Source organism: Parambassis ranga, chromosome 10 (assembly GCF_900634625.1).
Source record: "Parambassis ranga chromosome 10, fParRan2.1, whole genome shotgun sequence".
Taxonomy (NCBI): domain Eukaryota; kingdom Metazoa; phylum Chordata; class Actinopteri; family Ambassidae; genus Parambassis; species Parambassis ranga.
In genome coordinates this window covers 9,610,799-9,625,038 of record NC_041031.1, presented here as the reverse complement: position 1 = coordinate 9,625,038, position 14,240 = coordinate 9,610,799, and the positions used below count along the sequence as shown (strand labels likewise).

At 41.6% G+C, this 14,240-nt stretch overlaps 1 protein-coding gene across 8 annotated transcripts in view; it reads right to left on the bottom strand.

Moving 5' to 3' along the window:
- Positions 1-13,011, bottom strand: part of nlgn3a (neuroligin 3a) — an 88,489-nt gene extending 75,478 nt beyond the window's left edge. For 2 of the 8 annotated variants that reach the window (XM_028415892.1, XM_028415890.1), the window contains exon 1: positions 12,657-13,010. In XM_028415892.1, coding sequence (XP_028271693.1) covers positions 12,657-12,861 — 205 coding nt within the window. In that variant the 5' untranslated portion in view covers positions 12,862-13,010. Of the gene's footprint in view, positions 1-2,723; positions 2,796-9,596; positions 9,627-11,518; positions 11,579-12,652 lie in introns of all 8 variants that reach the window. The other 6 variants (XM_028415884.1, XM_028415889.1, XM_028415888.1 and 3 more) reach the window with 6 other exon arrangements.
- Between the last annotated feature and the right edge of the window lie 1,229 nt (positions 13,012-14,240).

The window sequence follows — 14,240 nt, the reverse complement described above, 5'->3', positions numbered from 1 at the left end:
CTGAGGCAGCACTGGTGCGAGACACTGTAGAGGTGGCTAGGGGACGGCTGCCTCTCCCCGCCTATCACTGGGCACAGTACCTCAGCACCACTGCCATGTTCCACCTGGGAGATTCTGCTCCTACACAGCCTCCCTTCTTCTATTTACATGGCCACCTTTATCTAACAACAGCAGGTAGGTGATTGAAAGCTTGCACTCCCTTTTACAGTGCAATAACAGCCTCTGTAAAATTGAGTCTTGATTGTGGGCTGGTGTAAATCACAAGCAACTTGGCCCTCACGCTTGTGTTGCTGGTGGGAGCGTTGTGCAGAATTTGAATGCACTTTGGTGGGTGCCAGGGGGTTGTCTGTTGCTCAGACAGACAGGCGGACACACACAAAAAAGGACAGATAGCACGACACAAGAAGAGACAGACAGAAAGACTAAGAAGAAGAGCCACAGAAACAGCCCGCAGACTGACAGAAACAGACAGCATTAAAAGGTATTATATCCTCCGTACATATATCGCTTATCTCTTCATCTGAGTTGAATGTTTTTATTGGCTCTTCTGCATTTTCTCGTAAATATATGTATATTGCTACTCCATTACATATGTTATAAATGCAGTCCTTTATTGCTCCAACATTTATTTGGACTAGAATTCAAAAACGTGTCTGGAGAGTTATAACAGGGAGGAGGTTCAGTCCAAATATATTGGAGGGAGGGAGCAAATGTGCCCAGGATAGACAGACTGCCAACAGAGACAGCATGGTAATGCTGGGATGAACAGACTGAGAGATGGAGGGGGTTAGACAGAGAAACCAGACAAGACAGTAGCTCTCTCAGTTGAATGAGAATATGTGGATAAGAGGTTTCTCATCTAGAGAGCAGGAGAGTGGGAGTTCTGCTTGTGTTCTGATTCTACGTGCCCTTAAACTTGAATACAAATGTTTGATTTTCATTGGTAATGCATGCAGCACACTTGCTGTAGAGACAAGGAGATTGCCATTAGCCGCAATGATAGCACAGCGCCTTGTGAGATCAGTAGTATGTAAGACAGCTTACATGGACTTTGTGCTTTTTGCAGTGTACCCCACCATCCTCCAGTCTTTTTTTCCCCACTGAGGTATCAGTTTTCTTTTGGGGAATTAAAGAGGAACAAAGGGGTGTCCCTGAACACGGGTTTCATATGTTGGGCCATCACAGTTCAACACATTCTCCAGAACAATAAAAATCTTCTGGATTATGATTAGGGATTGATAGCCAACTCTGTCACACATGCATTAGTTACACTGCTGTGGCAGACATTCTGTTGGGACTGTATTGTGCTTCTACGGTGATGCTCTGTAAATAGCATTAGTTGCGCTCAGTAAAGAATAGACTTGTCACATTTTCAGTGAGGCTAGTCTAGCACAACAGCTTGGAGACCAAGCCACTGTGTACGCATGCAAAGACTTGCCAGACAAAAGGATCGGCACTTGTCAGCAATTTTAAACGGACTTAGGGCTACATACTGACGCATGTGGGTTCGCTTGAAGGAAGAAAAACCTGCACACCATGCACGTATACACACAGTCAAGTCGAAGACTGAAGGCAATTTGGCTTCAGTTGCAACAGCTTGCCCTGGGCTTGAATGAGGAAACACCTGTGTGTCAAAGTGGTGCCATGGCAACGCTTCCTGTTCTGTGATCAAGGCCAACATGAGGCTTCTTTTTGAGAGAAAAGCCCACTGGCAAAGAAGAAAGAGCATCCCTGCAAACCCTCAAACATCTGGAAAGAACCCAGCTGGGTTTAAAATGCAGAGCAGGACCTGCAGCATTGCCAGTGTTGCCAACATTCAAGACAAATAAGTAAAAGGATGTGGCAATTTAGTGTGACGTTTCCATTTGCCTGCCAAATAGAAAGTCCATATGTCCTAAACATGTGCTGAGGTCCCAAAGTTTTGCCCTGGACATACGGCTACAGTACGTCTTGTTTAGCATATCTGTTTGTAACAAACAAATGGAGGTTTTACCTTGATACCCGACATCATGTTTGCATCACCTGGTCTACAGTGGTGAAGGAAGGCGAGGGCGGGGCCATATCAAGGGTTTGATTTAGATTCAGAGACTTAAGCCGTTTCTGTTGCAGCACAAGAATCGTCTCTCATTCTAATCTCGGCACAGATCCACCCTGAGCCAGGAATATCCCAAGATAAATATGGAAAGTGAACAATGCGATTGCTGAGCAGCAACTTCCCATTTTCTACACCTCTCGCCTCTAATCCTCTCCAGCAGCACTCCTGAACTGCCGCTCCTCATCTAAATCTGCTGGCAGACCTGGTGAACAGTCTGATATTACACTGCTGCTTCGCTTTCCCTCTACCATTATCACCACCAATCCATCTGCAGGCCACACCTTAAAAGGGGGGCTCTAACCACTGACTCCGCTCTTGTAATAACAGTCTCTCCTGTCACCATGTGAGATATTGAAATGACTCGACCCCGGTTCGGTTATCAAGACAGCGACAAGATGCCATCAGTGCCTCTTTTCACTGACTGAATTTTTTGATGCTTAGGGATCAGGAGCTTTTCTCATTCACTCACATGCACTCTTGTTAACAACACTGTTAACTCTACAAATTGTAATGTGACAGGGGTGCTTGATGATTGTGTTGGCAATTAAAAAACAAAAACAAAAATCCATAAATGATCAGAAAACAGTAACATTATTCAGAGCAAGAGTCATGCACCATCTTTGTTCACCATGGAAAATACCTTCATCTTCATCACCGTCGTTATCCGATAAATCCTCGCCCTGTTTTTTTGCATGGGCCCCTGTTATTGAAGCAGGGAGAGACATAGAGAGGCACAGGGAAATTCAAAATAGCATGTTTGGCAACACAGATGTGAAAACAGACATATACATTGAAACCACATATAAAAGATAACAACGTTAATACATTTCATTTTTTGCACACAGAGCATTTACAATACAGCAAAAGAAATAAAATCAGTTTTAAATAGCAGCCTATACAAAATTTAAACCTGAAAAACAAACTCAAACAAACCTGCAGCAGAGTCATACACCACTGGCATTTTCAGGTTTTTCAATTTTTGGAGTTTTTTTGTAACACATTTTTTTGTAACTATCTTTTGTGAATATGCACCTGACATCAATTTGCAGCTTGGCTGATCCAGTTAAACAGACGATAAAAAGGCAAATAAAATTATATTAAAAGAAAATGGCAGACAAGGGTGTATAAAACGGTTAAAAGGAAAGAGTTTTACACTGCAAGCAAAAGCTTGCGCAGCATCGCTACATCCCTAGAGGTGCTGGGAAGCTGAATAAATCACAAGATTGCGTGTATCATGTATACTCAGTGAAGTGTGCAGTTACTTCTGCTTGTCTCTTTGCCCCAAACAGTAGGTAATATGTTGTCCTTGTGCTACGTGTTAGAGCACTATGAAAATCTACCCCCAGGGCGGCTGCACAACATGTACAGATACAGCGTGGAAAGCCCTGTCTCGACCTACCACTTACACTGTAGCATTCTAAACTTCTTGTTTTTGAAGCCCACCTGCAGCAGAGTCACAGGATATCAACGCTGGTTAGTCAGATGATCGATCCATTCAGTAATTCATTGTTTTCTAAAAGGAGAGTTCTACAAAATCTTTTTCTGAGAGTTCTACAATTTCTGACCTTTTTCTCTTGCACCCTGCTGTGTTCAGATTTTCCTCTATAACAATGCTTGATGCAGGAAATCTTAATGCTTTTGGTGACCTTGGACTTTTCCTCCAGTGCAATAAAGGGGAGTATGAATACTAATTCACCACCACCAAAATGTAACAGGCAGCCTGATGTGAAACTCACTGAACTGTTCATTATTCCAAGAAGACATCCTCTTGGAATAATGTTTTATTAGCAGAGATGGGCTTGACCCTACACTGAAACAAACGTCACCTCTGCTAACATCAATTAGCAGACAATTAACAGTGAAAACTCTGGTCTCCATCCATGTTAGTCGGTACCAAAATCCCATCCTCTCTCACTACCGTGAAGCAGATGATGAACTTATTCTTCAGGACAATTAATGGTCTGTGAACCATGAAATTTGCTGTAGATCTATGATGATCATTAATGATGCCAGTATCTATTTTCCATGTGGACCTCTGTATAATATTTGTCTTTCGCTTGAATGCTTCAGTCAGAGAAGAACACAATGAGACACATACAGCTTGAGCACAGTCAGAAGGATGAAGCTGTGACACAGGTGCCACTTCCACATGTTGTGATGCTGTTCGAATACTTAAAACCATTGCTATCTGCAATATACTATAATGTCCAAAATAATAGGCAGGGGGTCAAGGAATATTTACATTTCTGCTCTAAAGCACAAAGACATTTTAAATATTTTGACTGACATGACCTAGTTCAGTCTGACCATCGGTTTTGTATTATGCCGAGTGATGATTACTGCAGTCTATTCTATGCTATATGAGCTCTGTTTTGCAGATTATTTTTCTCAAATATAACAGTATTCCTAGTATTAGCTGTGCATAAATAAAACAAATATTTTACTTATATTCCTGTTTATATACAGTGTTTTACCAGTGTTTGAATGCTGATCTGTGTCTGCCACAGTCTGCTGCCTGTATTGATGTAATTTGCAAATGTTTAAAACCCTGTTGATCTCCTGGTCTTTTATACCATTTATAAATGCTTTTGTGGGTAATGCAAATGTGAATGTGGCCCCTTTGTGGGTATGCATCTCTTGTACACAGTTTGCTAGATGCTTTGTGGGGCTGTCTAGCTAGAGGTTTGCAAATTGAGGTGCAAATGCTCTTATGCCAATTATTATGAGCACATACCGTATGTATTCATTGACAGCTTAATAATAAAATAAAGCTCCACATGTAATATGATGTTTTACATGAAATGATTCAAATTCAGAATATTGTAGAGGAACATTAACGTGCATGAAACTAAATGTGTCACTATGTGTTAAAAGCAAAATGTAGTTACATTTTTAAAGAAAGAATGTTTTAGTGCCTGAAAAAAAATCTGACAATGGCCTTACAGTGTGTGAATGTGGCAGGTCCAGCACCTTAAAGAACAGTGTTCAGCTGCACCAGATCAATCATCTCTGGAATTAACTACCATTAGGATATCAAAGCCTGTCAATGTAGGCTCCACAGTCATCTACCGCTGTAACCACTATAACAAGATAACACAAATTAAAGGGCTGCACAGCCCTGTTAAGGCTTGTTAGCCATCACAATTATCCTAGCATTTGCTGTGCTATTGACATGGTAAAACAATGCGGTTATTGAGCGGTAGTGCTTTAGACAGGCATAGATTGGATGGCAGGTGTCGACAGGGGAGCTCTGTCACTTTGAATTGTGTCGTCTGTGAGCCTGTGTGTGTCAAACGCTGGATCTATAACAGGAACAGCAAACATGTGACATCTGCAGTGACTCAGCAAGCAAGCCTATATTTGACCTTGAGTCTTCTGAAGTGATGCCACAGTGAGAGAGTGCGACATTAAAAACATAAAAAAACTAAACAAGAATAAACTGCCACAGATTGTCGACCCTCAGGAATCACAATTTGCATTGCTTCAAAAAAAAAAATCTAAAATAACAGCTATTATTTATGTTTCTTGACAGGTAAAATAGAAACCTGTCACATTTATCAAATCAGGTTCAAAGAAATGGGCCTGCCTGTTATATAAGGGCTACTGAAATATAACATTTCAACAGGATTGCAAAGAAAAGACAGCCTAGTAGTTAGCCAAAAAGCTTTTCATTAATAAAGCCAAACATGTACACACACACTCTATACACACACCCACACACAATCATGCTCACACACAGGTACAGATGCAGAGTGCTCTCAGACTCCAGAGACTTCTTGACTGAATCCACAATTCACTCAATACATCGTGGAAGGGCTGAATGTTAACTGCCTTTTCTTTGCTGGAAAAAGGTTGGCTGACAATAGATGGGCCTTGGAGTTAAATATCAGAAAGGTCAGAATGTGGAAAGGGACTTAGTGAAATGTGAAATGTTGCAGCCTTGACAATTTACAGCACTTATATTCAGTCTCTAATCCTCAGGTGGCCATTTTTCTCTTTCAGAGTGCTTGGATTTGTCCGTCTTCCAGTCTGTTTACTCTCTGTCTCTCTCTGTCTCTCTTTCCTTCTGTCTATCTCCATCTCTCTCAATCTGTCTCTCAGTGCAGAGGTTAAGGAACAGCTTGGGAGGGACACATAAGAGAGAATGATGGAGAATGCAGCTAAAAGGTTAAGGAGGCTGTAATCCTGCAGTAAAGGACAGCCAAAACTCACACTGCGCTTCAGCTGTTCCCCAAATAAAAAAAAATAAAAAAACACAAAACAAATAAAAGGCGGCCAAGTTGTCTTTCTGCCTGTCTACAGCTCGATAATGGAAAGAGACAAGTTTAATAGAGACCACAGGGTTCTGGATATGGAGGCAACCAACACACCGGGGCCTCTTACTTCAAATCCTGGCTCCTAATAGTGCATTTGTTCCTCATATTAAAGAAAAAAGACATAAATATCTTACAGAAACAATCACTGGGGTTTATGCTTCCTAATCATCTGTCAGACGCAGCAGTTATAAAAATACCGTAAGTGCTGCACCACGGTTAAATATGGAATGCTGCTGATTTCACTCTGACTCAAAGCAACAATAACACAGGTACACAGCCTTTACAACAGGAGAACTAAGAATTTAAATATTTACCACATATGCTTAAAAGTTTAAACAGAACAATGTGCAGATGTGGTTAAAGGTACCCTGTGGAACTTTTTTTTATTTTTTAAACACGAGTAAGCAGGTCCTGTGCATGCATGACGACTCACATGATGCACATGAGTACACAGGCGTTATTATTCTCATTCTACTGTTAATGTACCACTGTTCCTCTGACAGATGCAGTCGTTAGACATATGTTCAGTTTGTTTTTACTTTAGTAGAATAGAATAAAATATACTTTATTAATTTCTTACTTACTAACTTCATTAGTTTCACCCAATATTGTTTATTGTTTTAGGTATTAAAAATGCTTGTGGGTGTGCTTGTGTTTCAAATTTGACAAAAACCCTCACAAGGCAAATGTCTTAATTTCACAAGAATGCACTTGTTTACACATCTTCTAATCACACAAGCCTCTGGTGTCAGCCTCAAACGGCCATTCGATCGGTTGCAGATCTATGTTATATTTCTATGTATTAGAGACCGAGAAATAGTTCAGAAGCATTAGCAACAGCAGTGAAAAATCCATGATATAAAACATTTACAAATCAGATTTGCAAAGGTTTTATGAGGAGGGATGCACATTTTTCTGACTTACAAGAAAAAAACATGTAGATGAAATGTTTGCTCCACAGCACACCTTTAACCTCTTTGTCCCTCCCAAACACACTTTTTGTGCATTTAAAAATGCCTGTCAAAGGATTGTTCAGGTTTCTGGATAGTAAATAGGACAGACTGATTGTTTCAACACGTTGCATATTATGCAGCCACAGACATTTATAAATTCATTCATTACAATTAAGTTCAAGTATCTGTAAAAGCTACATCTCTGTTAACAAGGGATACAAGCTGCACCATCTTCTTTAAATGAGTTTTAGGACTCCACTGTTGCTTTTTAATTTGGGACGAACAAAGAACAGAGCAGATATATTGAGCCTTGGATTGACTGTGGAAGCTGGGCAGCCCAGCAGCAGGAGGCCTCTGAATAGGAACTTCCTGACAGTCAGACCGTACCCTTCACTCAATGGGGTCATCAGCTGTCCAAGACAGATGATCGTAAAGATCATAGGAGTCATATTGCTGTAAAACAAAAATTGTGGGGGATGGAGGATCTCTTCTGTTTTCACATCACACAAGCCAATATTTGTTCTTGTTTTCTTGGAAAGTTTTTGCCCTGTGTGCCTGGCATACAGATTTCCTCAGCAGCACTCGGGGAGTAGCCCCTCCTTCCTTGAGGCAGGGCTGAGTCGGCCAACCAACGGGATTACTGTCTGCCATGGCCCTAACGCAGTCTAACTGGAGGGACTGAGGCTCTTCTACTGTTTTTACAGCTCTCTAGCATGTGGAGGTCATCTGGTAAGAGGAAGAAAAATCTTCCATGTTTCTGCTGGGGCACTTAATCTACAGGGTTGGCATCTGATGGGACTGTTCGCTACTGGCACTGGGCTGTGCAACACATGGCAGCCTGCTGCCGATGAGGGCTGCATAGGAATGATAGTTGAGTGGCCCAAATCAAGCCAAAATGTACAACAGATTTTGCTGCACTTATCTCAAATAGGCCCATGATGAGGGATGAACTTAGGAGTCTGGAAGGTTGTTCTGCAAGTGTCTCTTAGAAGCAGTGCTGTTCAGAGAGACCCGTTAGAAGGACTCTGAGGACGAGTTTTACAAGCAGGTTACAAGCAGTGAAAGAGACATGCTGTAAAACCCTGTAGAAAATAATGTGCATATTATATAAACAGGGACGGTGCAGCGCGGTCGGCGCATATTATCACTCAAACTCATCTCATTTTACATGCCTTTTTTTCTAAGTTTGTCAATCACCTAAACAATATAAACCTCTTTTAAAGGTATAGATTGACCTCATCAGGGTTTGTCCTCACAAAATTGACCCATCTCGAGCCAATCTAGCACTCTGAGGCTGAATAGTGCTTAGCTGTGTCCCCGCACATCATTACCCCTCTCTTCACTCCATTCACTCTGACTCAGAGCAGAGAAAATGACTGAGTGATATAACCAAGGCTCCAGTGTCTCCAGCTCTGTCACTGCTCTGTGTATGTGTTATAAGGCCACTTCAGAGAGAGAGAGTGGAAGAGAGAGAGAGCAGTGGGCTACGATGCTGATGTGGCACATTAGATCACCTCCACATGACCTCAAACACTACCTGCTTGGACATTTTTGGAAACGCTGTGCTGAGCCTGTCCAGCATAAGGAGGCACAGTCTCTTACATTTAGATCCGTGTGAATCCTTACAAATGCAGCAGAACTCTTGCTTGGAAGTTTTGTACTGAGCCTTGTATTATTTTTTTCAATAAAAGTCTGTGCTTGATCTTTTGTCAAGCCAGTACTGAGTGGTTTAAGAGCTTTCCTTCTGGTTAATGGAGGAAAATGACCCATGACCTGATATCTTTGATATCATTGCTTCAAATGATTTTCTTGCACAATGGCCCACACAACATCAATGGCACAGTATCTATAGAACAGACTGTCTGAATAGAAGAAATAGAATTTATTCTTAAAATTCTACAAACTTGTAATTTCAGGGCACTGAAATTACCAGTTTGCACAGCTAAGGCCCTCTGCTGTTTATAGGAATATTGATCTGTTTCTAAACCTAACCAAATAGGTTTAATGCCTAATAATACTGCAGTGAAAGAGTCATTAAGCACCTTAATATTAGAAAGCAACAGTCACTAGGAAGGAACACAAAACCCCAAAAAGTCCAGAAAGTCCAGACCAATCTGAAGTCAGTGTCCACCTCTCCATTTGTGGACTTTTGATGACCTTTACAGGCATGTAAATCCCCGCAGTCAGATTACATCAGTCCAATAGCCAGATTTGTCACCCTGGCAATCTGGCAAAGATGAGACCATATGCCATTTTTGAAGTCTTTGATAATTGACCCATTTTAGCATTCATGTGTGAGGATGTTTATTACCTCAAACTCTAACTTGGGCATTGTGTTAGATACACAAAAAAGAAAGAGGAAGAGAGGTGCTTTATGGTGGGTAAGAGGGCCATTTACTCTGCTTCTGTCACAGTTGGAGACCGTTTGTTTGTTACAATCACACAAACATTTCATGAATCAACTGCCACCCTTCTTTCTGAAAATTAATCAGTGTTACAGAGAAATCAGTAATGTTAATGTCATTAGTACTGAATATGCACAGGGTGTATGACTCCACATTATACAGGTCTGCACTGAAAGCCAGCATTTGACCCTACGTGCATGTGCATGTGTCTTTTACTACACACACATACACGTAAGGAGCATATCATTTTATGGAACAGATCTAAGCGGTGAGACTAAACGACAATTAAAATGTTTAATCTTTAATGAGGAAACCGATGAACTGTTTAAGTGTTCACTCTGTCAAACATTGTTGGAAACATTTAACCAAAACCACAGTATGCTTCAGAGGCTGCTTTCTACATAACAAGGATAAATTATGCTTCATTTGCACAGCTAATTCAATATAAGCCTAGATTAGTAGAAGCACTTTTCAGGAAAAAAAAAAGGTGCAACTCAAATAAAAAGAGTTTCCAGCGTGACTGAAAGTGACAAACTTTGCCTTCATAGCAACAGAGTAACTATGCAACAGTCACCTCTTTGCACAATAACATGTCACATATCCAACATATGAAACTTATGATAAACCATTTTCTCATTACCAAACATGGGGATGATAATTGAAAAAATTCCAACTGGAAGGGGAATATTAAATAGATATTTCTGTGTATATTCCACAACTGGGACTAATTCAGAAGCAGAAGTGCCTGAAGGGCCAGTCTGTCTCTAACAAAATTGGTTTACCAAAGCATGTACGAGTGCAAGGAGTGAAGCCAATAGCTGCCTCCTGCCGTAATGGAAATCAACAGCAGAGGTCTCACAGCCGAAACCGAATCTTTATGTGGAGTGAGATACACTCTGGACAACAGTCTTATGGCTACTCAGACAGGCCTGCAGTGCCTTCAGGCAAGCTTGGAAAATTAGCCATCTTTTGTTACCAGCAGTGATTTTTGAGCTGTTGTTAATAAAATTGGGGCTGTGCTTCTCCGTGGCTGAGCATTTGCCACATGGACAGATGAAAGCTGTCATACCATTAAAAACACAACCCTTATTTGAACAATTGTGAATAATAAATTTAAAAGCGAAGTGGCCCCTCTACTTTTTTTTTAGTGCAAATTAAATCAATGTCTGAGGCTTTCAGGTGTCACGTTTGACAAATACTTTCAATAAGCTCGAGTCTTAAGTGCTGTCAAAGCAGCCTGACAGGAGCAGAATTCGTTGCATACCAAGACAAATTTTATGTTGTAGTATTTAAACTATACTCAAAGTAGCACTCATGCCTCTGATTTAATCGACAGTTGTATTTACTTAAAAAGAAATTACACTTCAAATATGAACAAGCCATACAATGTCTTAAAAAATAAATAAAATATTAGACATTACAATCTATTGCTGGATACTGCATCATTTAGGAACCTACAATTTCACTCCCTTGACTCATGCTCTCACACTACCACATGCACACACACCCACTCACAACACAGCACAGTCACTCACTCTTCTCTCTCACACTCATGTTAAGGTTGATCTGAGTCACAAGTCCCACGTTCATCCCAATTAGCACTTTGATTTGGGAGTCGTTAGGTGGTGATATTGGCGGCTTTGGAAGGATGCACCCATCACTCGCCTTTCTTTCACACTTTCAATTCCTCCCTTTTGTTCCGTGTTGGCTTTTATTTCTTTTTCTTTCATTTCTTTTTTTTTTACATACCTCCTTTTCTACACATTTTCTTGTTGGGTTTCCTGGCACATTCCTTGGATATTCTTTTGACTGTAAAATGAATGGAAAAACTACAAAATAACAGAGAGCTCTGGAAAAAATTGCATGTGACATGCAACAACTCAAGACTGAGTCAGACCCCATCTTCTCCCTCTTTCCCTCCTCCTCCTTCTCCTCCTCCTCCTCCTCCCACCCTCCCAAGTCTTCATCAACAACAAGAACAACAGAGGGCCTGTTGAGAAAGTAACTGGGGTGCTGCTGCAGAAATATTCCAAAATGGTGGAATGAATTTGCTGCACCCTGGGACACAAGAAGCCCATATTCACATGCACTTCTATTTAAGACCCATTACAGCCACACAGAAGGCAGAGAGGCTAGACTTTAAAAAAAAAATGCAGCTGGCCTTCTTATCTGATAAGTGTTATTTGACATGGCCCATTTGACTCTCAGAGCACTTAACATTTCAAGCCCATTTTCTGTGTGGGTCTCCTTCAAGTGTTGAATAATGGGGGCCATTTAGTCAACATCTACAAATCCTTTTTTTCCTTTTTTTTCAGAGCCAAATCTTAGGTTTGAATTTTGCACAAAACCCACTCCTGCATTTCACTTTGTGCAAGAGACAAACTCGATAGAGCAAGGAGAGTAAAGGGTCTTACATAGGTCAGGCTGATGCCACAGGCCTCTCATGTACCAGACAGAATATTTCACCAACCCTACAGAACATCATTCACTTATGAGGCAGGCTACTAATTGCTAATATCCCCAGAACAGTCAAGACAGTGAGGGTAGGAAGGTGCACCAAAGTATTTCCAATCTGATTCTTGTATGATTAAATTTCTTTTTCATTAAGTCACATTAAGAAGTCATTTAGTCATCAAAAGAGGAACCTCTAACAGTGGCATGGAAGGGGGAGAGTTGATGAAAAAGACTAAATGAAAGATCTAGTTAAAATGGAAGGTTGAGGTGATGGACACAGACACAGCATGCGCCGGACAACAAATCATGCTTCGCACAAAATAAATAAATAAATAAAAAGAAAGGTGGCAAATTTTTTTTAGAGAAAAGACAGAAGGAGTAGGAAGCAGAGACAGGAGAGAGGAGAGGTTTAGGTTTCCCGCGACACACTCACCATCCTCTGTTGGAACATAGATGTTTAGGTAAAGACAATCCTCGTGCTGATCCTGTATGTATGTGGTAACTATATCCAGGTTGAAGGTGAACCATATTGGCATCATGATCTCTGGCACAGCATTGTGAATGTTTTGGGGGCAGACGGGAGCAAAGTGAGTGGCGTTCTTGATCCCTGACCAGGAAGATGGAGGCTCCGGGGGCATGAAGCGTTTTTCTCCAACGGGGGACGCAGCGTACGGAACCCCCAGATACTGGTCAACTGGTCCCAGAATCTCACTAGGCAGCGGCACCCTCACCCCTCGGAGTTTCCCATACTGCGTGTTCACAGTGGGGTGGTAGTTCTGGCCTCTTACGGCCGCAAAGCACCAACAAAAACTTAATACCCACAAGGACACGCTGAAATTGGTGCAATTATGGGCACTGTGCCAGTTCTGCGAGGGGAAACGATTTCTCCTTGGAGAAAACCACATGGTCCTTGTGAGCGAGTACAAGTGCAATTGACCAACATACAAGCCGGGGCAACCCCGCCCCCAACTCAGCAAAGACACAGGCTTCCCGCTCAGCCCTGCAGTCGAGCCACTTGAGGGACAGTCATCAGCTGTGATATTGGAGCCCACACTAGATTCCAGACCACGAAAAACAGTTCCTGTGTGCAGCGAGGTCCTTATTCACTGTCCTCTCTCTGCTCGTCAGATCTTCTAGCCAGTGCTGCAAAAGAAGAGGACAGGAAAATTAATGACAGTTACTTGACAGCCCACCAGTTTGCTCCCATTTTTAGTCCGACATTCTTTATTGACTTGTGGAGTTCTTTTCTGTCATGACATAAAGCAGCTCATATAAACATGACAGAGCTCTCACTGCTATCATCACTCCACATAATCAAGAACCTGCCTTTGTTTTGGATATTGCAATTAACTGTTGGGCAACTTGTCAATGCCTAATAATGCTAATAGGACAATTGAAATGTGAAAACCATTGACTGCCAATTATTCTCTACTTTAAATACTGATGTATTTACACATTAGGAATGGCAATATTCACAGGAAAGGCAGTGCAGCATGAGCCACGTACAATGACAATATAACATTATCAAAGTTTCATGTCATGTAGCATCTCCTGTTGGTATTTGTATGAACAAGGCATAAATTAAATTTCACCCCTCTTGTTTGCTCTTACAAGAGACGTTTTGGGATGAAGGGGCAGGAGGAGGATTTAGCTGCAGGCAGCACAGGTGCCTCCAGTGACAGCGCTGTAAATGCTAATCAACAGTCCCAGGGTGAGCCAGCGGTGCCAGCAACAACACCTTCCCATACTGCCTGATCAATTTTCAATTTCTGTGGCTTAGGGTCCCCCTCAGCCTTGTGCGCCTACTGCAGAGTTCGCTCTAATAACAATGGAGAAGAAAAGCCAGCATTTAGAGGAGGATATTGCATTCCAAAATGACTGTGTAAATGATTTATAATGTATCAGCAGCCGTTGGAGAGCCCCTAACCACTGAGAGAAAGCAATCCTGACGTTCCTGGAGGTGCTGTTATCGCTAGGCAGCTATCCCCATCTGCTGCAGCCTTGGATCAGCAGATAG